The 27,025-nt window shown below is 44.9% G+C and overlaps 1 protein-coding gene across 1 annotated transcript in view; it reads right to left on the reverse strand.

The window, feature by feature from the left end:
• Positions 1–5,226: 5,226 nt before the first annotated feature.
• The window catches only part of MEIG1 (meiosis/spermiogenesis associated 1), a 38,026-nt gene continuing 16,227 nt past the window's right edge, over positions 5,227–27,025 (reverse strand). Inside the window, exons 2-3 of the mRNA XM_089686856.1 lie at positions 12,496–12,675; positions 5,227–5,380 (exon numbers count right to left, since the gene is read on the reverse strand). Coding sequence (XP_089542982.1) covers positions 5,252–5,380; positions 12,496–12,642 — 276 coding nt within the window. The 5' untranslated portion in view covers positions 12,643–12,675 and the 3' untranslated portion in view covers positions 5,227–5,251. The remainder of the gene's footprint in view (positions 5,381–12,495; positions 12,676–27,025) is intronic.

A 27,025-nucleotide genomic window follows, 5' to 3' on the forward strand; every position in this document is an offset into this window, starting at 1 on the left:
TTCAGCTACTCCAGGAGGACTATTTATTAAAGAAATCGTTAAAAATCTGAATTCCCAGCAACTGGCTGGGGATTGGGATATTTCTGCTCCCCAGCTACCCTGGTGCCCTAAGGCTGGTGACAAAATACGATTCCTCCTGCGCTCCAGGACCCAGGCCGGTGGCGAGTAGGTAAAATCAAACCCAACCGAAACGACCACCAGAGCATGAAAGGTCGTGCAACTCCAAAACAAAGCTGGGGAAGCCCTAACAATACTGCAAAGTGAAAAAAAACAAGAAGCGCACCAACCTTGCGCATTACCTCAGTAACCAAAAATTATTAGTAAAGGAATGGTACTCACAAACAGCGAATAAAAACAGGCATGTAAGTCCTCCAAGGGACTTTAGAGACAAGAGGCCAGCGCGAGCTCTGAGGAAGAAGGTACGACCTTCGAAACGCGTCAGCTGTACTGAGTGTCTACCCCCATGATGGGATTCGCGCTGGCCTCTTGTCTCTGAAGTCCCTTGGAGGACTTACATGCCTGTTTTTATTCGCTGTTTGTGAGTACCATTCCTTTACTAATAAATTTTGGTTACTGAGGTAATGCGCAAGGTTGGTGCGCTTCTTGTTTTTTTTTCACTTTGCCCTAAGGCTGGTCCCAGTGTAACGCTGCTTAGGCAGATGCCTTAGGGCACCAGGGTGGGGGGGGGGCAGGAAAATCCTAATCCCCAGCCACTTGCTGGGAATTCAGATTTTTAAAATACCCGTTCATGGGATGGAAGGGGAGGGGGGAGAGGTCATTGCTGGGGGGGGGGGTTAGGGAACCAAAGGTAAAGCTATGGGGGAAACGGGGGCAGAGAACATTGCTGGGGGGCAGGGGCCAGAGGTCACTGCTATAGGGGAAAGGGAGGGTAGTCCATTCAGTCACAGAACACCTTGAATAAATGACGTGGCCAGGTGCGCCGCGTTTTTTTTAAATTGTGAGATCTATCATGGAAGAGCAGATCCCTTGCTAGCTGTCACAACGGGGAACGAGAGGAGCGGGGGCCGGTCCATTTGTAACATTTTACATGTTACACCCTGAATATGGGTGTAACATACTATGGTGAACTTAGCCTTTAAGAAAAGGTCTGAGAGAAGTGAGAATTCCTCTTCAACATCCTACCTGGTGTTCCCAATGTTGAAGGGGCTCCACAAATTGTACCCAGCTTGAATGGCCATGAAGTAATGGTCCCTCTAACCCCAGGCCTAGTGTTGGTGTGCACAGAGTTCAAGGTGTGTTTGTTATGGATTCACATTGACTGGTGTGGAGGAATATTTTTGTAGTCCTCTTTTAAGGGGTTATGGGAAATGGCATTCCCTTCAGGTAATTAGGAGAACCAGAACCTTCGCTAAGTGGAAGAGTGGGTTTGATAATAAAGTTGGCAGTGCCTCCACCCAGGGCAGGGCCTCTGTGAACAGAGATGATCCACTTCCAGTGAAATTAACCAGTAATCTAATCAAAGTAATTGGGAGCAGGGAAACTACTAAGCCCAGCATATAACATTTGACAAGCCAGGGTTCACACAGGAGCAGGGGGGAAAATGCATGCGATTTGGAGAGGAATAGCATTCCTGTTCAAAATGCATGCTATTCTTTACGGTGCAATTTGCGTCCATATATTTTGTTCTGACACAAATCACACTGCAAAGTATCAGTTTGGGTATCGGTACTCCTAAAAATACTCGGTATCTGCAGGAGTAACCACAAAATCCAAGGAAAGAATGTAGTTCTGTAAATACTGAGGTTGAGGCCAGTCCATCAGTAGACTTACAGAACTTGCACTTGCACTGTTGAGAACTTCAGTCCCTCTTCTTTTAGGCGATGTAGTACTCACATTAGTTGTTCTTCATGTTCTTCAAATGTAGCCCCAAACACCATAATATTGTCGAAGTACACAATGCATTCCCTGGGTATTGGGTCACGCCAACATTTTTCCAATAACCGTTAGAATGTTGCAGGCACCCCCCTTATGCCTTGTGACATGCAAATAAAGTGACCGAAGCCCAAAGGACATATAAAGGCGGTCTTCTCCTGATCGTCAATTGCCATTGGAACGTGGTGATATCTGGACCTCAGAGCTAACATAGTGAATTCATGATTTCCATTTAGAACCTCCAGGGCTTTTCAGTTCTAGGCAATATACAGGTGAAACTTGAAAAATTAGATTATCATGCAAAACTTCATTTATTTCAGTAATGCAACTTAAAAGGAGAAACTAATATATGAGATAGACTCATTACATGCAAAGCAAGATAGTTCAAGCCGTGATTTGTCATAATTGTGATGATTATGGCTTACAGCTCATGAAAACCCCAAATCCACAATCTCAGAAAATTAGAATATTGTGAAAAGGTGCAAGATTCTAGGCTCAAAGTGTCCCACTCTAATCAGCTAATTAAGCCATAACACCTGCAAAGGGTTCCTGAGCCTTTAAATGGTCTCTCAGTCTGCTTCAGTAGGAATCACAATCATGGGAAAGTCTGCTGACCTGACAGTTGTGCAGAAAACCATCATTGACACCCTCCATAAGGAGGGAAAGCCTCAAAAGGTAATTGCAAAAGAAGTTGGATGTTCCCAAAGTGCTGTATCAAAGCACATTAATAGAAAGTTATGTGGAAGGGAAAAGTGTGGAAGAAAAAAGTGCAGAAACAGCAGGGATGACCGCAGCCTGGGGAAGATTGTCAGGAAAAGGCCATTCAAAAGTGTTGGGGACTTTCACAAGGAGTGGACTGAGGCTTCAGTCAGTGCATCAAGAGCCACCACACACAGACAGATCCTGGACATGGGCTTCAAATGTCATATTCCTCTTGACAAGCCGTTCCTGAACAACAAACAACGTCTGAAGCGTCTTACCTGGGCTAAAGAAAAACAGACCTGGTCTGTTGCTCAGTGGTCCAAAGTCCTCATTTCTGATGAGAGCAACTTTTGCATCTCATTTGGAAACCAAGGACCCAGAGTCTGGAGGAAGAATGGAGAGGCACACACTGCAAGATGCTTGAAGTCCAGTGTGAAGTTTCCACAGTCTGTGTTGATTTGGGGAGCCATGTCATCTGCTGGTGTTGGTCCACTGTGCTTCATTAAGTCCAGGGTCAACGCAGCCGTCTACCAAGAGATTTTGGAGCACTTCATGCTTCCTTCCGCAGACGAGCTTTATGGGGATGCTGACTTCATTTTCCAGCAGGACTTGGCACCTGCCTACACTATCAAAAGCACCAAAACCTGGTTCAATGACCGTGGGATTACTGTGCTTGACTGGCCAGCAAACTCACCTGACCTGAACCCCATAGAGAATCTATGGGGCATTGCGAAGAGAAAGATGAGAGACATGAGACCGAACAATGCAGAAGAGCTGAAGGTCGCTATTGAAGCATCCTGGTCTTCCATAACACCTCAGCAGCGCCACAGGCTGATAGCTTCCATGCCACGCCGCATTGAGGCAGTAATTGCTGCAAAAGGGGCCCAAACCAAGTACTGAGTACATATGCATGCTTATACTTTTCAGAGGTCCGATATTGTTCTATGTACAATCCTTGTTTTATTGATTGCATGTAATATTCTAATTTTATGAGATTGTGGATTTGGGGTTTTCATGAGCTGTAAGCCATAATCATCACAATTATGACAAATCACGGCTTGAACTATCTTGCTTTGCATGTAATGAGTCTATCTCATATATTAGTTTCACCTTTTAAGATGCATTACTGAAATAAATGAACTTTTGCACGATATTCTAATTTTTAGAGTTTCACCTGTATGCTGACCGGGTATTGCCCTCTAGTTCAGGCTTCAGTAATCTACACACAGGAGGATGGATCCACACTTTTTCCTTACCATCACAATGGGTGAGGCATAGGAACTTTTACCATCCACGGTAATCCCCTGGTCTTTCATCTCGTGTAGGGTCTGTCTGAGCTCATAAAAATCCTCTGGTGCCATCCTGTGGAATCTCTTGAAAAGGAGTAGCATCAGTTACCTTAAAAGTGTGATGAGCACTCTTAGCACAGCCTACATCCATAGCATCTGTAAAGAACAACTTTTGGCAAATCTGACAATTGCGGTGTCAGTTCCTTGCTCCAGGACTCTGGTAAGTTTGGGTCACTGGCATGAAGAACCACAGCGTGCGGTAGAAGCAGGTGATGGACACACATGGAAGTGTGTAATATCTGCAGAGGCCTGGGAGCAGCAAAGTGGTTTTAGGCTACGTTCACACTTGGTTGATTTGGTGAGGAAACATTCTGTAGCAGCACGCATGATCTGTACTGTAGAAATTTTCCTCTGCTCTACTTCTCCCCATCAACAGCTTATGGGCTGTCAGGATCTCTCATTAACTGGAGAACTCTGTTAGGCCCACCCTTTCCTACCAGATTCACCATTCATAGAAGTTGTACTACAGCTTCTAGGAATGACATAGGATCCCTGACCGAGGGATGGGTGGATGAATGGGTGCTCTTCCCCCTCCATTCATAGACCCTGTGTTATTCATATAAACTGTAGTACAGCTTCTATGATTGGTGAAGGTGGTGGCAGGAAAGGGCAGGCATAGTCAAACTCTCTTGATGAGAGCTCTTGAACGCCCTTTAGATGTATTAACCCCTGCTGCACTGGAATTTGGCATGGTGGGGGCATGGGTAGTATAAAGGAAACTTCCTGTTGAAAAGAGGAGAAGAATCAACACAAGAGACACATCACACTAACTGTAAGTTATGTCCCTTGCGCTGATTTTTATGTTTATAATTTTAGCTAAACTTAGATTGTAAGCAATGTATTTATCTTGCAACCAATAAAGAGCAAAGACACTAAGGGCCGGTTCACACTATAGAAACACAGTCCAGATGTGTTTCTGCATGCACGTTTTTGACGCGTTCCAGTGCGTTTTTGACGCATTCCAGTTTTTTATGCATTCCAGTTCATTTTTTTCCCCGTTTCTTCATTTTAAATAGACACATGTGCGGTCCAGTGCATTTTTGGTGCATTCCGGTGCGGTTTTGATGCATTTTAACATGTTCCAGTACAGTTCTGTGCAGAAAAAGTGCAGCATGTTCTACTTTTTTTTCTGCAACCGGAATGCACTGGACCTGCAAGCACTGATTAGCACTATGACATTGACGACCATATAACCTACTTTCTGTGTGTTTTGGATGCAGAAAAAACGCAACTGAAACGCATGTAGTGTGAACTGGCCCTTAAACAAATAATGTAAAAAGCATTTTAGTAGACTTGCAGTAATTTATTTAGTAAGCATACACTTTCACTTTATGCACTTCTTTATCTTCACACTCCCTTTGCTTGTTATAATAGTAAAACGTATTGTCCTTTCTTTGCAGTTTTTTCACAAATCCAGTGTCTGGCCATCGCTCCGCCTGGAATAAGAAAATATATATTTTTTTAAAATAATCACTGTGCCATGTAGTAAGGAAGTACTGTATTTTTTGCTCCATAAGACGCACTCCCCCCCCCCCCCCCCAAAAAAATGGGGGAAAATGTCTGTGCGTCTTATGGAACGAATATGGAGCGGCCGGCCCAGTATTCTTGCTGCCGCCGCTGTGTTAGGTTACTGGGCCGGCCGCGCAGCCCTACCTGTTCGTCAGTCCAGCGGTGTCCTGCTTCCATCGGCTGTCTTCTCTCCCTGGTGCCGGCATCTTCAGTGTGGGCACCCGGCTGTGACAGCTTGCGGCTTCACAGCTGGGTGCCCACTGCACATGCACGTAGAAGTGCTGCACTTTGTGAATGGCCCCGTAGCCTTGTGGGACCTGTCACATGTCCCTGAAGACTACGGAGAGAGAGGGGGGAGGACAACTCCACGGAAGTGGGAGTGGGTACTTGTCAAATTCGGGTACCCACCCCCTCTCCCCAAAGGACTGCACTCTCTGGTCATCTCCTGTACTATGTCCGCAGTCTCTGGTCATCTCCTGTACTATGTCTGCACTCTCTGGTCATCTCCTGTACTGTGTCCGCAGTCTCTGGTCATCTCCTGTACTATGTCTGCTGTCTCTGGTCATCTCCTGTACTATGTCTGCTGTCTCTGGTCATCTCCTGTACTATGTCTGCTGTCTCTGGTCATCTCCTGTACTGTGTCCGCAGTCTCTGGTCATCTCCTGTACTATGTCTGCAGTCTCTGGTCATCTCCTGTACTGTGTTTGTGTCTGCAGTCTCTGGTCATCTCCTGTACTGTGTCCGCAGTCTCTGGTCATTCCCTGTACTGTGTCTGCAGTCTCTGGTCATCTGTAGTATGTCCGCAGTCTCTGGTCATCTCCTGTTCTGTGTCCGCAGTCTCTGGTCATCTCCTGTACTGTGTCTGCAGTCTCTGGTCATCTCCTGTACTGTGTCTGCAGTCTCTGGTCATTCCCTGTACTGTGTCCGCAGTCTCTGGTCATTCCCTGTACTGTGTCCGCAGTCTCTGGTCATCTGTAGTATGTCTGCAGTCTCTGGTCATCTCCTGTACTATGTCTGCAGTCTCTGGTCATTTCCTGTACTATGTCTGCAGTCCATTGGTTCAGAATTTTTTTTTCTTGTTTTCCTCCTCTAAAATCTAGGTGCGTCTTATGGTCAGGTGCGTCTTATGGAGTTAAAAATATGGTACTATTTCTAATATAATTGTGTTTTATTAATGAAAGAACTTTATAAATACAAATTGGGTTTTAAAATTCTTCTAGAACACCTTTACTTGAGTAAGTCTTCTACATCTAACAGTAGGTGAGGACATATGGGGGTTTATTTACTACAGCTGGAGAGTGCAAAATCAGACTCACTTCTGCATAGAAACCAATCAGCTTCCAGGTTTCATTGCCAAAGCTTCATTGAACAAGCTGAGGTTAGAAGCTGATTGGTTTCTATGCAGAAGGGAGTCTGATTTTGGACTCTCCAGCTTTAGTAAATAAACCCCATGGTATCTTTTGAGCAAAGTATTCACAGTATCATGATAATGGGAAAAATAATTTTTTTTTACATTGCTTATAATGTATAGTGTGGTGAAAATGATTCAGTATTCTACTGCCTTTCTAAAATTAGCATGCACAGGATTTTACAATAACCTGTATTGCTTTCCCAGAGCCCCGGCAGGAAATTAAAGTTTTAGGCATCAGATTTGGTCCTGGTGATTACAGCCTTGCAAATTGGGTAAGCAGGCTACAAGATGCCGATGCCAAGGTTGCTAGTTGGCAGGATTAGAAACTCTCTTACAGGGAAAGGATTGACCTGATTAAAACCTACCTTACTTATTTCTGTATGTCAGCTTTGTTTGTGTTTTGCCAGTGTCTCTCTATGAGAAGATCTACAGTTGTTTCTTCCAGCTGTTATGGAGGAACAGACTGAACCTCATTAAGAGGTCTGTAACCTACATTCCCAGGCGGATGGGTGGCCTAGGTATGGTCAACCTGGTGGTTTTCTTTTCTCTGATGTTTTTGAAACATAATTTTGGTAGCATGCTGGCAGGGGAACTGTCTAGGTGAGTTTGTATTTTTCAGACCTGGTTTAGGCCTTTTCTGTGGAGCTGGGAGAATGGTGGGCCAGTGAAAAGCCTGAAAGTCCAACATAGTGAGCTCCCGACTTATGCTGCCCCGTGCCTGAAAATGCTTCGGCAATGGCGAGTGATGGCAGATGAAATTGAGTCTCTTCCTAGGAAGGCCCTGGAGAGGAGGGTTGTTGAATCTGCCTTTAGTGAGCTATTGACCTTGAGTGACTGCCTAAGCCCTGTTATGAGGGAGAGTCTGCATTTGATAAATCTGGAGAGAATCCCTTTTAAGTTTCAGGATTTGGCCTGGCTCTCGTTCCATGGCAGACTCTATATGAAGGGCAACCTGAAGCATTGCTCTTCGGAGAACCGTGGTTTTCCAAGAGTGGAGTGTGGTGGGGTGGAGGAGACAATGGACCATTTTTTGCTTCAGTGTCCCTTCAATATAGCAGTCTACAAGCGGGAGGCTGGGGCTCTGGGTATCCCTTTCCTTTCCCGCTTGAGTTATGCGAAATGGGCTTACGGAGCCTTTTAAACTCACTGGGACTTTGATTTTGAGAAACTTTTTCTAGTTAGCTTAGAAGTGCATTACTACACGTGGAATGCACAATGTCAGGTTTGCATTCGCAAAAAAGTCCATCCTGTCGAGGTGGTGCACAACATTCTGGGTGAGGTTGGGAAGATTCGGGGTTTTGAGAAGGACAGGTGGTGGCCGGGAGCCTGGACAAAGGCATGCAGGAATGTCAGGTCTCCGTAGCTGCTGTCTGTCAGTCTCTGGGGGCGTGGCTTCTCCTTCTGTCCTTTCACCTCCCCTAGATTTTTGTAAGATCAGATTTTTGAAAAAAGGCTGCATGCATGGGATAAATGTTTAATCGTTTCTTAGCCTGAGGGTGTGTTTAGGTGGAAGTCGGGTTTGTTAAGATACATTATCAATAGGTTCTGTTTATGTTTTACCCGGCAAAAGAGACGATTCCTGTTTTCTATGCTGAAGTATGCTATTTTTGTTATATATATATATATATATATATATATATATATATATATTATTCTGTATATATGTAAATATGTTTTTTTATTATTTTGTTTGTAAGATTTTTACTAAACAAAAACAAAGAAAAATTTACAATAACAAGTATGTAGGTTATACAATAAATACATTGCAGTGATCTATACACTATTGTCGTCTTCTAGTGCCCTCATTTTTATGTGTTTACACCCTCTACAGGTGTCTATACACATTACAATCCTAGAAAATATTTAATTTGATTGCAGGAAGCAACTAAGAAGTTAAGATGGAACTGTAAAAATTCATCTATTATGAGAAACCCTTTGTAAAAGGAGTTGGAAAATGTTTTTTGGCTTACCTATAATATAGGAAAGTAGGGGCTGCTGTGAATTTACATGTTCTTTCTTAAAACAGTGCAGAGGCAACCAGGCATATAGCAACAGTCCATTCACTCTGATAATTAAGTGTTCTAACATGGCAAGACCACTTACTGTTATCTCACATATATATTCTTAATATTATAGCCAATTTTACCACCCTAACTCCTCCCACAGTTTTTACATTACATAGACAGTAATATACCGAAATGTGCGGATTGTTCCCGATTGGTGTGCTATTACTTTGTGGAACGTTTCGCCATATGGTTCACGAAATATTGGCGTTGTTGTGATGAAATTGGTCCCATAGGAATGAATGGCGGAATGTTCAAAACTAGAGTGGGAGCTGACAAAAGCTACAGTGTGAGCAGAAAAAATTAGGACATGATTTCTAAACTGCCACCACTCCCTCATTTTCAAGCCCACCCACACAAATCTTATATCAAAACGTTCAGCTATCCCTGCTACCACTAAAAATGTCCACGGCTAAGCCATAGTCCTGACAGTTTTCACAATATGACCATTTGTTTGCAACTCACGCCGCCCATTGACATTCATTGAAACTCCACTCTAGCCACCTCAAATTTGAAGGGCAATTTCTAAACTGCGACTGTGCCTTCATTTTTATTATTTCAGAGACATACTATGCATCAAAATGTAGGTCTGGGTCTTGTGATTCTCACAATATAAAGCTCTTTGGTGTAGGATTTATAATTTTAAACTACAACCATTTGAAGATGGAAACCGCCAGTGAAGTGAGCAAGTTGGAGCAGTTTGTTTTTAACCGCTCTACTCTGCTCTTGCTGTAGAGTGAGTTGCCATAGGAACCCAGGTGTGTGAGCAGGCAGCAGAGTGACAAGCCACTCCACCCAGTTACTCCGCCCACTCCAGTTGTAGACTACAGGTGGAGGCAAGAACACTTCACACAATTTCCCCAGAAATTGTAGCTTTCCTAGTTATATAAGTGATAACTGATGTAGCACTGTTGAAATTTCAATACATTGTTACTGTGGATCACTCAAATAAGCAAAATGATGAACAATAAATGAACATCCATACAAGTAATAAAAACATGCAATGTGTAATTAAATATTGTACCTTGTGCAAATAAATCAGTTCATAATATCTAACACCACAATTTCCACATGTGCTCCTTAGTGACTTCTGTGCTCACAGAACTCTCATCTTAAAAATACTTTCTCAATGCATATCTATATCTTTCCATCCCAATTCCAGCAACTGTATCTATCCTATCCTCCTCCAACCACTAGGAACTCTCCTTTTCTTTCTTTTCTTAATAGATTGCAGTGATCTATACACTATAGTTGTCATCTTCTAGTGCCCTCATTTTCATGTGTTTACACCCTCTAGAGGTGCCTATACACATTACAATCCTAGAAAATATTTAATTTGATTGCAGAAAGCAACTAAGAAGTTAAGATGGAAGTGTAAGCCCTTTATCCATACTAAGCCCTTCAGGTCTAGTATGGATTTTTAGAGGAACTTCCATGCCAAAGTAATAAAAAAAAAAAAGCATGGGGTTCCCCAAAATCCATACCAGACCCTTATCTAAGCATGCAGCCCTGCAAGTCAGGAAAGGGGAGGGGGCTCTCACTCGTCCTCCTGAAACGTATCAGGCCTCATGCCCTCAACATGGTGGGGTGCTTTGGGGCAGGGGGAGCCCCCCCAGTACCTTTGTTCCCATGTTGATAGGGCCTTTTCCCCACAACACTGGCCAGTGGTTGTGAGGGTCTGCAGGTGGAGAGGGCCCCAGATTACCCCCCTCCCCATAGTACATCGACTCATTCACTAACAAAAAGTGTAGTGTAAAACACAGCAGGCAGTTTTTGCAAGTCCTTTAATAAAAAAAAAAAAACAAATCAAAACAAAAAATGCCCCCCCCCCCCCAGTGAAGATCCATCATCAATCATGATACCTGCCACTGCCGCCACCGCCGACCCGAAAAAACAAACTCTGCTACTGACGAAGGCTCCCGCCATCTGACAGCTCCGCTGCCTGACAAGTCTTAAAGAGGTGGGGGCAATCTGGTGACATCACAGGGTGACCACGCCCACTAGTGATGTCCAAAGTATGCTGGGTTGAGGACATCACCCAGCAAAGCATCCCAAAATGTTGAAGGCATGTGGCCTGGTATGGTTCGTGGGGGGGCGCTCACTCGCTGGCTCGTCTTGTCCCCTTTCCTGACCCACCAGGCTGCATTTTCAGATATTGATTTTGGGGGGCACCCCATTTAAAAAAAAAAAATGTTGGTGTGGTGGTTCCCCTCAAAATGCATACCAGCCCTGAAGGGCTTGGTATGGATGGGGGGTTCTTATCTTTTAATTGCCAGCAATCCTTTTTTTTTCCATTCAACTGTCAGCAGGAAACCAGCTGACAACTGATAACTTAACAGTTGTTAAGGATGCGGGGACCATCTACTCCTTAACAACCATGACAGTTATTGGCTGTTAAGGGGTGCGGGCAGCTGCCTGCTCTTTATCAACCAGTACATACTGCATGCCTCGGACCACTACTTATTTACTGCATAAATTTAATTATTTCTTTTCTTCTGTGAATTGACTTTAAGGTCTTTTCATGTGGTATTTACCAAGCGTTTTTGCGATTTGTGGTAAATACTGCATACTAGCAACAGTGAATTGACATTTTCAGTATCGCATGCGATATGTGGTCACCTAACCAACATAAACGCATGCGATAACCTTTAGCAAAATGTCCCCAGAATCCTGGAACAGGTACAGTCTATAGATGCAGCCTCTTGTAAAATAGTCCTGCATTCAAACCAAAGGGGCTCCAGGGACAATCATTTCCCCCCTTCCTTTCTGCTCATAGATCCATCTCCTCAGGCCTTCAGACTATTTATCTGCATCCCAGCCATCATCTGGGCACACCACCCCAGAGACTGGATAACCCCTGCTCAATATTCAGTCTGGTGATTTGAATTCTCCCTCCCTAAGCTCCAGAAGCTGCTTCTGGAGACAATGGAAGCAATCGAATTCCCAGCCTGTGAAGTCCCGAACAGACCAAACCAAACAATTACTGCTCACCGGGTTACAGAAGGAGCCAAAAACTAAATTTACCTAGCAGCCTAACTAGGAGGGTGCTACATATTCATATCCAAAATGTACACAGTCTGCCTACTCAGTGGTGTATTTTGTTTTTGTGTTGCCTTATCTCACAGAATGACATCCACCGGGCCGCTGCATCCCAGCTCCTGCTGTTTCTCTGCCTCCACTACAGCAACCTCTCATGGATCCTAGCTCCTGCTTTTCCTCTGCCTCCACTGTTCCCCAGTCACTGGCTGCCACTGCATGATTTCTGCTGGGGGGCGCTGCCGCCCCCCTGAAAAATGCTGCCCTAGGCAAACGCCTTGTTTGCCTCGTGGCAAATCCGCCCCTGTGCCTACTGTCATAGTATGACTGGAATCATACAGTATATGTTATCCTAAAACCACCGTTTCATGCAATCAAAATCCAATCATAGCTCAACAAATTTCCAAGAGACATAGGAGTGCCTATTTTATGAAGAAAAAGGTATAGAAACATTTTGGAAAAAAAAAAAGAATCACGTTGTACATATGTGTAGCTAGCTTTATATTGCAGTAACTGCATAAAAAATACATACCATATCTACTTGTTGTATGTGCTTGTATTCCACTTCATCTCTATATCCAGCTGTTTGGAATCTGTACAAATTCTCAATCTCATCTGACCACTGCTTTGCCCGAGACATTGATTTTGGTTTAATGGCACCAGGATCCTCTCCAGACATAGTTATGCTTTGAGTCACACAAAATTGATGTGTCTAGGAGACAAAGTATATCATTTATTTAATTGTAAGATATTCCCGTGTAAACCTTTCTCTATGACATACTTTTTATGCCGTCTTTGTTACTACAGTCCTGGTTAAGTTTCTCTATACTTATCACTGTATGTTTATTTTAAAGGTATTTTTGACAACGTCTTAGGTTACTTGGCTGCGTTTCGCAAAAGTTTATACAGTGCTGAAGTCTAGCAAGGACTGTGTGGAAAAGCAGCAGTTCAAGTGCACTTAAAGCATTTGCATCATCAGGCTAATGAATTGTTTAAATAAAACCTGATTTCTTTAAATACATACACTTTAGACCCAGTGATGTCATAAATGGGTCTCTGGGCTTTTCCATTTAATGCAGGTTGGTGGAAAGGGCTGCCAGGGAGCTATACATAGCCCTCTGAAAACATCATAGCACGCTGGCTCAGCACTCCTCAAAAGAGCCTTAGCCCAAATGCAAGCATTAGGCTGGCTCACAGGAAGAGTTATGTAAATATTAAAATGTTTTTTATTGATGGATATCAGTCTAGATAAGTGGGTGTCCCTAGGTGGGCTATATTTTCATGCAGACTCCCCTTGGAAATGCCCACTTGTCATGATGCTGGATGTCCTCCAACCATGAAAGAAGGCAGTCTCTATTTGACTTGCTGCAGCTTGTAATACACACTGTGGGAAGCTCTTAGTGTGCAGAAGAATCAGAGTAGGCAATTGTGGGACTTTTCAGGGGCACTAAGAGAAACTGTAAATGCAGATACACGTATAATTAAGCAGAACTACAGACACCAATTTAGCAGTTTCCCAGAACAGTTACATTCAAGAAACTAGTGTGCTTACAGTGGGGCAAAAAAGTATTTAGTCAGCAACCAATTGTGCAAGTTCTCCCACTTAAAAAGATGAGAGAGGCCTGTAATTGGCATCATAGGTAGACCTCAACTATGAGAGACAAAATGAGAAAAAAAAATGCAGACAATCACATTGGCTGATTTGGAAAGAATTTATTTGCAAATTATGGTGGAAAATAAGTATTTGGTCACCTAAAAACAAGCAAGATTTCTGGCTCTCACAGACCTGTACCTTCTTCTTTAAGAGGCTCCTCTGTCCTGCACACATTACCTGTATCAATGGCACCTGTTTGAACTTGTTATCAGTATAAAAGACACCTGTCCACAACCTCAAACAGTCGCACTCCAAACTCCACTATGGTGAAGACCAAAGAGCTGTCGAAGGACACCAGAAACAAAATTGTAGGCCTGCACCAGGCTGGGAAGACTGAATCTGCAATAGGCAAGCAGCTTGGTGTGAACAAATCAACTGTGGGAGCAATAATTAGAAAATGGAAGACATACAAGACCACTGATAATCTCCCTCGACCTGGGGATCCACGCAAGATCTCACCCCGTGGGGTCAAAATGATCATAAAAACGGTGAGCAAAAATCCCAGGACCACACGGGGGGACCTAGTGAATGACCTGCAGAGAGCTGGGACCAACTTAACAAAGGCTACCATCAGTAACACACTACGCCGCCAGGGACTCAGATCCTGCAGTGCCAGACGTGTCCCCCTGCTTAAGCCAGTACATGTCCGGGCCCGTCTGAAGTTTCCTAGAGAGCATTTGGATGATCCAGAAGAGGATTGGGAGAATTTCATATGGTCAGATGAAACCAAAATAGAACTGTTTGGTAGAAACACAACTCGTCGTGTTTGGAGGAGAGAGAATGCTGAGTTGCATCCAAAGAACACCATACCTACTGTGAAGCATGGGTGTGGCAACATCATGCTTTGGAGCTGTTTCTCCGCAAAGGGACCAGGACAACTGATCCATGTACAGGACAGAATGAATGGGGCCATGTATCGTGAGATTTTGAGTGCAAACCTCCTTCCATCAGCAAGGGCATTGAAGATGAAACGTGGCTGGGTCTTCCAACATGACAATGTTCCCAAATATACCGCCCGGGCAACGAAGGAGTGGCTTCGTAAGAAGCATTTCAAGGTCCTGGAGTGGCCTAGCCAGTCTCCAGATCTCAACCCCATAGAAAACCTTTGGAGGGAGTTGAAAGTCCGTATTGCCCAGTGACAGCCCCAAAACATCACTGCTCTAGAGGAGATCTGCATGGAGGAATGGGCCAACATAACAGCAACAGTGTGTGCCAACCTGTGAAGACTTACAGGAAACGTTTGACCTCTGTCATTGCCAACAAAGGATATATAACAAAGTATTGAGATGAACTTTTGATATTGACCAAATACTTATTTTCCACCATAATTTGCAAATAAATTCTTTCCAAATCAGCCAATGTGATTGTGTGGATTTTTTTCTCATTTTGTCTCTCATAGTTGAGGTCTACCTATGATGCCAATTACAGGTCTCTCTCATCTTTTTAAGTGGGAGAACTTGCACAATTGGTGGCTGACTAAATACTTTTTTGCCCCACTGTATGTTAGCTCTCAACTGAACTGTCAAACCATCAAATGGCTGGCATCATAGATGATCACATATGCAGCACCATGGCAAATGAACATCAAATTTAAACTAAGATGGCAGCTTCCTTGGCTGTAATGGATAGGAGAGTCTGACTCCACTTTAGATTCTACCTATTCTATTCTAAAATATATAGAACACTAAAAATGCCAACTGAAGTATTAAACAAGCAGATCATTATAGGAAGCTTGTCATGAGAAAAATAGGAGGGTTGGCTTTGCTGACCTCTCTCTGAAAATGCTAGCTATCTGGCCATGTCTTGTTTCAGTTTTTCTAATTCCTTGCCTAGGAACAAGCATCCAAAAAATAGAGTGATAATGAAGGCAGAACTTCTGCTCAATGTACTTATGGTCAGTGAATCAGAGCACTGAAGGCAGAAGGCATGACACCGCGGGGCCTAATATATTGAAAATGAGATGAGCAGCCCATATTTTATCATGATAGGTTTGTTTTAAATGGCAAATTTTTAAGTGGATTTATAAATATTTTGCCACTGTTCCCTGCAACAGAATGAACAGTACCTAAGGTGAGGTTGCACTATTTTGCTGACATTGCCAGGGTATTTGTTAATGGATTGACTAAATTATAGCCTGTAAAGCTTTACTATGCTTTCACAACCCACCAGCTCCAAGACTGTACTATGGCCGTGAGCAAATATGGCAGTCGTTTTCAACATTACCCAGAGTAAATATGGTTGTATTTCTGTGCATGCTCAGTTTTCTAACAGTAATATTGCTCCTTCCAGAAGGCCAGTGCATCTTAATAAATATGAAAAAAAGTACAATGGGACCTTGTGCTAACACAATTTCAATAACTTCAATAAAAAGTGCAAAAAGCAATAGTGATGTTCAAAAATAGAAATAAGATATTTATTCAACTGTATTCAACCCAAAAGGCTTGTATGCAGCAAACAAAATCCATAACAGCAAAAGAAATCTCAAAACGCTTCTTGCAGGTTAACACAGTATTGATAGGGAAGAGCCTGAACATGGCGGCACAGGAGAGTGTGGAGTAAGCACTCTCCGTTAGCTTTCCCCACCTATCCTCCCTAAAAAGTGTCTTGGATGATTCTAAATAGCTGTGCTGGAGGGCGGCAGGAGACTAATCTGTATGGAAGGGGGGTCCCGGCGGTGATGTGGTGGTTTGACCGGAGTGAGGCGACAAGGCTCCCGTCCCCCTGAGACTTGACAGTGGTAATGGCGGAGGAAGCGTAGGGTTGCCAGGTGACGAAGAGAGGCGGTGTGACCACGTGGGTTGCCGCGGAGGAGTGCTGGGAGAAGGAAAAGCCGGCCGGCGTCCTAGGGAGCTGGTGAAACGCTGGCTTTCGTCCCTAATCTGTTCCCAGGGAACTCGGGGGTAAGAAAAAAAAAAAAAGAAGAAAAAGGGGCCCAAAGGAATCCCCCTAAAGAGAGAAAGAGAGGATATGGCCACAGGAGACCAGACAACAAAGGATTGCAAATGTGGAAGCTGCTCCATAGAGGAGGGTGAGTGAGAACTACTGGTCTTCTTATGTGCTGGTATTTCTGACTGTGTTATAATTTATTGAATGAGATACCCAGTTTAAAGAGGAAGAAAGGGATTCCTAGAGAGGGTCTGAAGGTGTGGAAGAAAGAAGGTTATTGCCTGGCCCTAGAAAAAGAAAGGAAAGTGAAAAAAAAAAGTCCCATAAGCGACATGAAAGGCAAAAACATTAAAGGGAGTGGGCCCAAGAATTCCCAAACTGGTACGATTAAGAAGTACATGTCACAGGGGAATTTGACTCCAGAAAGAGCTCAGGAAGTAAGTGAAAAGAATGAACTGGAAATAAGTATGGATAATAGCTCGAGATCGTCCCTGGGATCGGTTAATAATAGTCAACAAATAACGGAAGGAATGGAGCTGAGAGAAACTGAAAAAGAACTGCAAATACCAAATAAAAAGGAAATGGCGGAGATGTTTAAAAAAACTTGGAAAAATCAATAAAGCAAGAGATGGGGATAATTTGGAAAGAAATGGGGCAGTTTTTAACTAGAGTGGAAGAAACGAAAGAAAAAGTTAAAAATCATGCCCAAATCATTCCAAAATTAGAGAAATGGATAATAGATACCAGGAGAGAACAAAAAGACTGCTTTATATGATGGAGGATCAAGAAAATAGGGAAAGGAGAAATAACCTTAGAATAAGAGGAATCCCAGAGCTATTACAGGGCGAAGATTTAAAGGAGACAACATGTAAAATTTTGAACTCCATAATGGATAGATCTGTGGCGGAGACGTTTAAATTGGAAGGAGTGTATAGGACAGGGAAGTTTCAACAAGAAAAAGGCTCAGAAAAATCAAGAGATATAATTGTTCAATTCCATAATTATGGAGACAAAGAGGAGATATGGAAGAAGATTAAAGGAAGAACAAATATTAAGTATGGAGGAAAAAATATTAAAATTTTTGCAGATTTAGCAGCCGGGACATTGAGAAGAAAGAGATCATTGAAACCCCTACTAGAATTGTTGAAAAAGCATAATGTGCAATATAGATGGGGTCGCTCAGCTTGTTTAATTGGATGGAGGGATGGAGTCACAGCATTTCTAAGATATCCTGAAGATATGAAAGACTTCTGTGATAAATTTGAACTGCAGCGAATGGAGATACCGGGATGGGAAGAGGAGGAGGGAGAGTCATGCGCTTTGGGAAAGGAGGAGTAGCAGCTAGTTAGAAGGGAAAAAAGAGAGTTTATAGATAGAGAGACACTGGGGAGGAGGGGGGGAAGGTGAACGGTACATGGGCGGAGCAAAACCCCAAGGTTGGAATCAAAGGTGGGACTTTTACCACAAATGATTCATAGGCAAATAAGAGGCCCAAGGGGGGGGGAGAGGGGGGATGGGAGGGGAGGGGGCTGGAGGAGGGACGGGAGTGGGTTGGGATATGGGTGTTGGGGGGGGTATTAGGGGTAACACTCTGCGGAATAAGAGGAGATGGTAGAGGAGTGGAAGAAGAAAGAAGGAGTTAAGAGGTGTAGGGAAATATGGAAGAAGTCCAGTTTGTAACTTATAATGTAAAGGGGTTGAGTAGTTCTGGGAAGAGATTTAGGTTGTTTAAAGAATTGCAACACAGAACATCTTCGGTGGTTTTCCTGCAGGAGACACACTTGGGGATTGAGTCAAATGTTAGGCTAAAGACTAGATATTTCCCGGTATGGTATTATGCGGATTCACCAATTAAAAGAGCAAAAGGGGTAGCCATAGGCTTTGCAAAGAATATAAGGTTTGAGTTGGAGAAGAGAATAATGGATCCAGATAGAAGGTTCTTGTTTTTGAGGGGTAAATTGCAAGAAATTGAGTGTACAATAGCCAGCATATATTGCCCAAATAAGAAACCGGAGATATTTTTGAGGGGAGTATTGAAGAAGTTGATGGATTTTAAAAGGGGCTGTCTGATAGTGGCTGGAGACTTTAATGTTTGTATGGACCCGCGGATGGATACTACTTCTTCTGTGAGGAAGGAGGAAAGCGGGTCCCTGAGATCATTAAAGAAATGGATGCATGAATGCCAATTGGTAGATATATGGAGAATTGGGCATATGAAAGATAGAGATTAGACTTTTTTCTCACACGTACATAAGACTTATTCTAGATTGGATTATATACTGGTAGAACATCGATTTATAGAGTCTGTGGTGGAAGTAAAAATTTAAGTAAGTTCTTTATCAGATCATGCCTCGGTTGCAATGAAGTCAAAATGGGGCAGGGAGGAGAGAGGAGTCTTAGTTTGGAGGATGAATGAGGCACTCCTTCTGAATCAAGAGATCGATCGCAAGATCAAGATGGAAATTAAACGATTTTTTGAGGAGAACGATACAGAGGACGTGTCGGTTGCTACGGTGTGGGAGTCCCATAAGGCCTACATTAGAGAACTACTTATTGCAATAGAGGCAAAAAAAAAAAAAGAAAGGAGGGAAAAGATCAACGGACTTCTAAGTAAAATATTCGATCTTGAACAGGCTCATAAAAGGAAAATATCTAAGGAGATAATGCAGAAAATAATAAAAAAGAAAGAAGAATTAGAGAATGTGATGGAAGAGGAAAAAAGAAGAGTCTTTAATAAAGTAATAAGTGAAAGGTATAGATGGGGAGAAAGGCCGGGAAAGTATTTAATGAGAGCCCTAAGGAAAAAGAAAAATAGGAATTATATAGAAAAAATAAGAAACCCCAAGGGTGAACTGGTTCACTCAACTAAAGACATTGCTAGAGTATTCATGGAATATTATAGTAAGCTGTACAATATCATACCCCAGGATACTTTAAATAAAGTCGAAATAGTAAATAGAGAAAAAAGAAGAACATACTTAAAAAATGCAGGTCTATTAAAATTGAGTCAAGTACAATTGAACTCCCTAGAATCAGAAATTCCGTTAGAGGAAATAAAAACAGCATTAAAAAGTACCACGATGGGGAAAAGCCCGGGGGCACATGGGTATACTGTAAAATATGATAAAAAAACACAAAGAGTTGCTAATACCCAAATTGAAGATATACATGAATGCTCTGGGAGGTGAGTTGGAAATGAGGGGAGAATCTCTACAGGCTAATATAGTACTAATTCATAAGGAAGATAAGGACCCCTCTCAGTGTGCAAGTTATAGACCCATTGCACTGTTGAATGTAGATACTAAACTGTATGCAAAGGTTTTGGCGAATAGGCTGAAGGATTTGATGCCGGACTGGATACATGGGGACCAGGTGGACTTTGTCCCGGGGAGAGAGGGTAGAGACAACGGGATGAGATCATTGTTTCTCATTCAGGAAGGTAAAAAAGGGAAAACCCTGGTGGTGTTAAATGTCAATTGACGCCGAGAAAGCATTCGATAGAGTGAACTGGGGATTTATGATGGACACCTTGGAAGCTCTAGGGTTGGGAGATAGAATGAGAAAGTGGATTGGAAAGTTATATAGCAGACCTTCAGCAGCTATCACAATTAACAGAGGAAGATCGGAGCTTTTCGAGATGTCAAATGGAACAAGACAGGGATGCCCACTGTCCCCATTGTTGTATGTGCTGGCGTTGGAACCATTATTATCTACAATAAGGAAGAACATAGATATAAAGGGAATATGGGTAGGAGATAGAGAACATAAGGTGGCGGCCTATGCGGATGACTTGTTGTTCTATGTTGGAAATCCTAGGATATCACTTCCAAATCTAATGAGGACACTGAAGGAATATGGGGAATTATCAAATTTAAAAATGAACCCGACAAAAACCGAAATCTTAAATATAAACCTTAAAAAAAGTGAAAAAGAAAAAATACAAGAGGATTTCCCCTTTGTTTGGAGAGAAAAAGAATTAAAGTATTTAGGGGTAAAAATGTCCGCCTCAATTAAAAACATGTATAAATCTAATTATATTTCATTATTAAATGAGATTAAAGAAGAATTAAAGAGATTGGGAAGTGGAATTCCGTCTTGGATAGGCCGCATAAATCTGATAAAATTGGTAATTGTGCCTAAAGTTTTATATAAATTTCAAATGATCCCAATCAAACTTCCAGAGGCATATTTTAAAGAACTCAAAAAAATGATAACGAGATACATATGGAGGAACAAAAAACCTAGAATATGTTATGAAATGCTGACTAGAAATAAAGAGAGAGGTGGTTTAGGTTTACCAGATTTTAAGAGATACTATAAATCTGTAATAATTGCGAGAATTTTTGACTGGACTCATAATCCAGGGAAAAGTTGGGTCAAAATCGAAAATACACTGAGTGGAACAAATTTAAGTAGGATTGTATGGGTACCAGCACAATATAGGGGATTAGATGTTAACACATGCTTGTACACTGTAATCGTTTTAAGAGTATGGGAAATATTACATATTACATAGACAAAAGGGTTGGGTTTTTAATTTACAGCTAATGTCACTAAGGAATACAGAATATTTTGCCCCGGGGAGAGAAAACATCACAGGGAAATGGATTATAAAGCAGGATGCGCAATTGAGAAACATAATGGTGGGGGAGGAATTGGGATCATATAAGGAGTTGGTAAAGAAAAAAGGAGAAGTTTTCAATAGAATCGATGAGATACGATATCACCAATTGAAGCATTTTATCGGGAGTCTCCCAAAGCCATTGAGAACTAGAAAGGATTGGAACCCATTTTGAAATGTTGTTGGAAGCACGGGGTGACGGGAAACATGGAGTCGCTAAAATATATAAGATTTACACTGAGTTAGACACGAGCACAAAACCAATATATATAGAGAAATGGGAAAGAGATTTGGGAAAGGAAATGGATGAGAAGATGCAGAGTAAAATATATAGAATAATTCACGAAAATATTAGTATGAGAGAGGTGGAATTAAATTATAAGTGTTTGGTAAGATGGCACATTACACCGAAAGTGGAGCACAAAATGAATGGGGAGATTTCACCAATGTGTTGGAGGGGCTGTGGAGAAATAGGCACGTTATATCATATATGGTGGGAATTAGAGATGAGCGAAGAAATGAAAAATTCGATTCGACTGATTCGGCGAATTCGTGGACAATATTCGATTCGAGTCGAATAAATTCGCTGTGAATTTAACTTAAAAAAGGGTGTTTCTAGGCTTCAGAGAGACTTAATATTAGTGCAGAACACTGTACCTTTAATTTAAATGCCCTTGGAGTCTGCTGGGGAAGAGAAATAATACTGTCTGTCAGTATGACATGCAGATGAGTGCCGTCGATCTTAGAATCACTGCACACTTCACTCCTTTGGCCAGTCACGGGGCCAAAACCAGTGTTTGGAGCCACAGTGTGGCGGTGGAGGCAGCAGCAATGGGAGGCCATACAGCAACCTATGACAAAATGGAAACCAGCAGGAGCGTGAGGAGACCTGAAAGTGGCACATGGCAGAGTGGGAGCAATGGGAGGCGGTACAGGGACCCAGGTCACACTGTGGGCCCAGCAGCAGCGTGACCAGGCGGTACGGGGGCCCATGGCCGATATGGGGCTTGGTGGCACCTATGGAAGGCCTGTAATCTGCCAGCAACCTATGACAAAATGGACAACCGCAGGAGTGTGAGGAGATTTCAAAGTGGCACATGGCAGAGTGGAAGCAATGGGAGGCCGTACAGGGACCCAGGTCACACTGTGGGACCAGCATCAGCGTGAACAGGCGGTACGGGGGCCCATGGCCGATTTGACCTCATTCATCCCATAGTCCTGCCGACTCACGAATAGCGTGGCCTCCTCAAAGGGCCTGAGCAAGCGCAGGTGTCACACATGAGCTGACAATGGCTGACATCTAAGTTACACAGGGAGTACCTTTATCCGCTTTTAACATCAGGAAATCTGTGATGGCCTTTAGCTGTTCGTAAAGGCGGTCTAACATATGTAGGGTTGAATTACACCTTGTTGCAACGTCACAGCATGAGGAGTCGGTACGGGGGCCCATGGCAGATTACATGTCTGGCAGCAGCAATGGGAGGCCCGTAATCTGCCAGCACCCTATGTCAAAAAATTTAACACACCAGCAGTGTGAAGAGACCTGAAAGTGGCACATGGCAGCAGAGTGTGGCGATGGAGACAGCAGCAATGGGAGGCCGTACAGGGACCCATGAGAGACTCTGGACTTGGCAGCAGCATGAGGAGGCGGTATATAGGGGCCCATGGCAGATTAGGGGCCTGGCAGCAGCTATGTGAGGCCCGTAATCTGCCTGCACCCTATGTCAAAAAATTTAACACACCAGCAGTGTGAAGAGACCTGAAAGTGGCACATGGCAGCAGAGTGTGGCGATGGAGACAGCAGCAATGGGAGGCCGTACAGGGACCCATGACAGACTCTAGACTTGGCAGCAGCATGAGGAGGCGGTATATAGGGGCCCATGGCAGATTAGGGGCCTGGCAGCAGCTATGTGAGGCCCGTAATCTGCCTGCACCCTATGTCAAAAAATTTAACACACCAGCAGTGTGAAGAGACCTGAAAGTGGCACATGGCAGCAGAGTGTGGCGATGGAGACAGCAGCAATGGGAGGCCGTACAGGGACCCATGAGAGACTCTAGACTTGGCAGCAGCATGAGGAGGCGGTATATAGGGGCCCATGGCAGATTAGGGGCCTGGCAGCAGCTATGTGAGGCCCGTAATCTGCCTGCACCCTATGTCAAAAAATTAAACACACCAGCAGTGTGAAGAGACCTGAAAGTGGCACATGGCAGCAGAGTGTGGCGATGGAGACAGCAGCAATGGGAGGCCGTACAGGGACCCATGAGAGACTCTGGACTTGGCAGCAGCATGAGGAGGCGGTATATAGGGGCCCATGGCAGATTAGGGGCCTGGCAGCAGCTATGTGAGGCCCGTAATCTGCCTGCACCCTATGTCAAAAAATTTAACACACCAGCAGTGTGAAGAGACCTGAAAGTGGCACATGGCAGCAGAGTGTGGCGATGGAGACAGCAGCAATGGGAGGCCGTACAGGGACCCATGACAGACTCTAGACTTGGCAGCAGCATGAGGAGGCGGTATATAGGGGCCCATGGCAGATTAGGGGCCTGGCAGCAGCTATGTGAGGCCCGTAATCTGCCTGCACCCTATGTCAAAAAATTTAACACACCAGCAGTGTGAAGAGACCTGAAAGTGGCACATGGCAGCAGAGTGTGGCGATGGAGACAGCAGCAATGGGAGGCCGTACAGGGACCCATGAGAGACTCTGGACTTGGCAGCAGCATGAGGAGGCGGTATATAGGGGCCCATGGCAGATTAGGGGCCTGGCAGCAGCTATGTGAGGCCCGTAATCTGCCTGCACCCTATGTCAAAAAATTTAACACACCAGCAGTGTGAAGGAGACCTGAAAGTGGCACATGGCAGCAGAGTGTGGCGATGGAGACAGCAGCAATGGGAGGCCGTACAGGGACCCATGAGAGACTCTGGACTTGGCAGCAGCATGAGGAGGCGGTATATAGGGGCCCATGGCAGATTAGGGGCCTGGCAGCAGCTATGTGAGGCCCGTAATCTGCCTGCACCCTATGTCAAAAAATTTAACACACCAGCAGTGTGAAGAGACCTGAAAGTGGCACATGGCAGCAGAGTGTGGCGATGGAGACAGCAGCAATGGGAGGCCGTACAGGGACCCATGAGAGACTCTGGACTTGGCAGCAGCATGAGGAGGCGGTATATAGGGGCCCATGGCAGATTAGGGGCCTGGCAGCAGCTATGTGAGGCCCGTAATCTGCCTGCACCCTATGTCAAAAAATTTAACACACCAGCAGTGTGAAGAGACCTGAAAGTGGCACATGGCAGCAGAGTGTGGCGATGGAGACAGCAGCAATGGGAGGCCGTACAGGGACCCATGAGAGACTCTAGACTTGGCAGCAGCATGAGGAGGCGGTATATAGGGGCCCATGGCAGATTAGGGGCCTGGCAGCAGCTATGTGAGGCCCGTAATCTGCCTGCACCCTATGTCAAAAAATTTAACACACCAGCAGTGTGAAGAGACCTGAAAGTGGCACATGGCAGCAGAGTGTGGCGATGGAGACAGCAGCAATGGGAGGCCGTACAGGGACCCATGAGAGACTCTGGACTTGGCAGCAGCATGAGGAGGCGGTATATAGGGGCCCATGGCAGATTAGGGGCCTGGCAGCAGCTATGTGAGGCCCGTAATCTGCCTGCACCCTATGTCAAAAAATTTAACACACCAGCAGTGTGAAGAGACCTGAAAGTGGCACATGGCAGCAGAGTGTGGCGATGGAGACAGCAGCAATGGGAGGCCGTACAGGGACCCATGACAGACTCTAGACTTGGCAGCAGCATGAGGAGGCGGTATATAGGGGCCCATGGCAGATTAGGGGCCTGGCAGCAGCTATGTGAGGCCCGTAATCTGCCTGCACCCTATGTCAAAAAATTTAACACACCAGCAGTGTGAAGAGACCTGAAAGTGGCACATGGCAGAGTGTGGCGATGGAGACAGCAGCAATGGGAGGCCGTACAGGGACCCATGAGAGACTCTAGACTTGGCAGCAGCATGAGGAGGCGGTATATAGGGGCCCATGGCAGATTAGGGGCCTGGCAGCAGCTATGTGAGGCCCGTAATCTGCCTGCACCCTATGTCAAAAAATTTAACACACCAGCAGTGTGAAGAGACCTGAAAGTGGCACATGGCAGCAGAGTGTGGCGATGGAGACAGCAGCAATGGGAGGCCGTACAGGGACCCATGAGAGACTCTGGACTTGGCAGCAGCATGAGGAGGCGGTATATAGGGGCCCATGGCAGATTAGGGGCCTGGCAGCAGCTATGTGAGGCCCGTAATCTGCCTGCACCCTATGTCAAAAAATTTAACACACCAGCAGTGTGAAGGAGACCTGAAAGTGGCACATGGCAGCAGAGTGTGGCGATGGAGACAGCAGCAATGGGAGGCCGTACAGGGACCCATGAGAGACTCTGGACTTGGCAGCAGCATGAGGAGGCGGTATATAGGGGCCCATGGCAGATTAGGGGCCTGGCAGCAGCTATGTGAGGCCCGTAATCTGCCTGCACCCTATGTCAAAAAATTTAACACACCAGCAGTGTGAAGAGACCTGAAAGTGGCACATGGCAGAGTGTGGCGATGGAGACAGCAGCAATGGGAGGCCGTACAGGGACCCATGAGAGACTCTAGACTTGGCAGCAGCATGAGGAGGCGGTATATAGGGGCCCATGGCAGATTAGGGGCCTGGCAGCAGCTATGTGAGGCCCGTAATCTGCCTGCACCCTATGTCAAAAAATTAAACACACCAGCAGTGTGAAGAGACCTGAAAGTGGCACATGGCAGCAGAGTGTGGCGATGGAGACAGCAGCAATGGGAGGCCGTACAGGGACCCATGAGAGACTCTAGACTTGGCAGCAGCATGAGGAGGCGGTATATAGGGGCCCATGGCAGATTAGGGGCCTGGCAGCAGCTATGTGAGGCCCGTAATCTGCCTGCACCCTATGTCAAAAAATTTAACACACCAGCAGTGTGAAGAGACCTGAAAGTGGCACATGGCAGCAGAGTGTGGCGATGGAGACAGCAGCAATGGGAGGCCGTACAGGGACCCATGACAGACTCTAGACTTGGCAGCAGCATGAGGAGGCGGTATATAGGGGCCCATGGCAGATTAGGGGCCTGGCAGCAGCTATGTGAGGCCCGTAATCTGCCTGCACCCTATGTCAAAAAATTTAACACACCAGCAGTGTGAAGAGACCTGAAAGTGGCACATGGCAGAGTGTGGCGATGGAGACAGCAGCAATGGGAGGCCGTACAGGGACCCATGAGAGACTCTAGACTTGGCAGCAGCATGAGGAGGCGGTATATAGGGGCCCATGGCAGATTAGGGGCCTGGCAGCAGCTATGTGAGGCCCGTAATCTGCCTGCACCCTATGTCAAAAAATTTAACACACCAGCAGTGTGAAGAGACCTGAAAGTGGCACATGGCAGCAGAGTGTGGCGATGGAGACAGCAGCAATGGGAGGCCGTACAGGGACCCATGAGAGACTCTGGACTTGGCAGCAGCATGAGGAGGCGGTATATAGGGGCCCATGGCAGATTAGGGGCCTGGCAGCAGCTATGTGAGGCCCGTAATCTGCCAGCACCCTATGTCAAAAAATTTAACACACCAGCAGTGTGAAGGAGACCTGAAAGTGGCACATGGCAGCAGAGTGTGGCGATGGAGACAGCAGCAATGGGAGGCCGTACAGGGACCCATGAGAGACTCTGGACTTGGCAGCAGCATGAGGAGGCGGTATATAGGGGCCCATGGCAGATTAGGGGCCTGGCAGCAGCTATGTGAGGCCCGTAATCTGCCTGCACCCTATGTCAAAAAATTTAACACACCAGCAGTGTGAAGAGACCTGAAAGTGGCACATGGCAGCAGAGTGTGGCGATGGAGACAGCA

Source organism: Staurois parvus, unplaced genomic scaffold, assembly GCF_062004578.1.
Source record: "Staurois parvus isolate SC_StPar_1 unplaced genomic scaffold, SC_StPar_1.0 ptg000019l, whole genome shotgun sequence".
NCBI lineage: Eukaryota > Metazoa > Chordata > Amphibia > Anura > Ranidae > Staurois > Staurois parvus.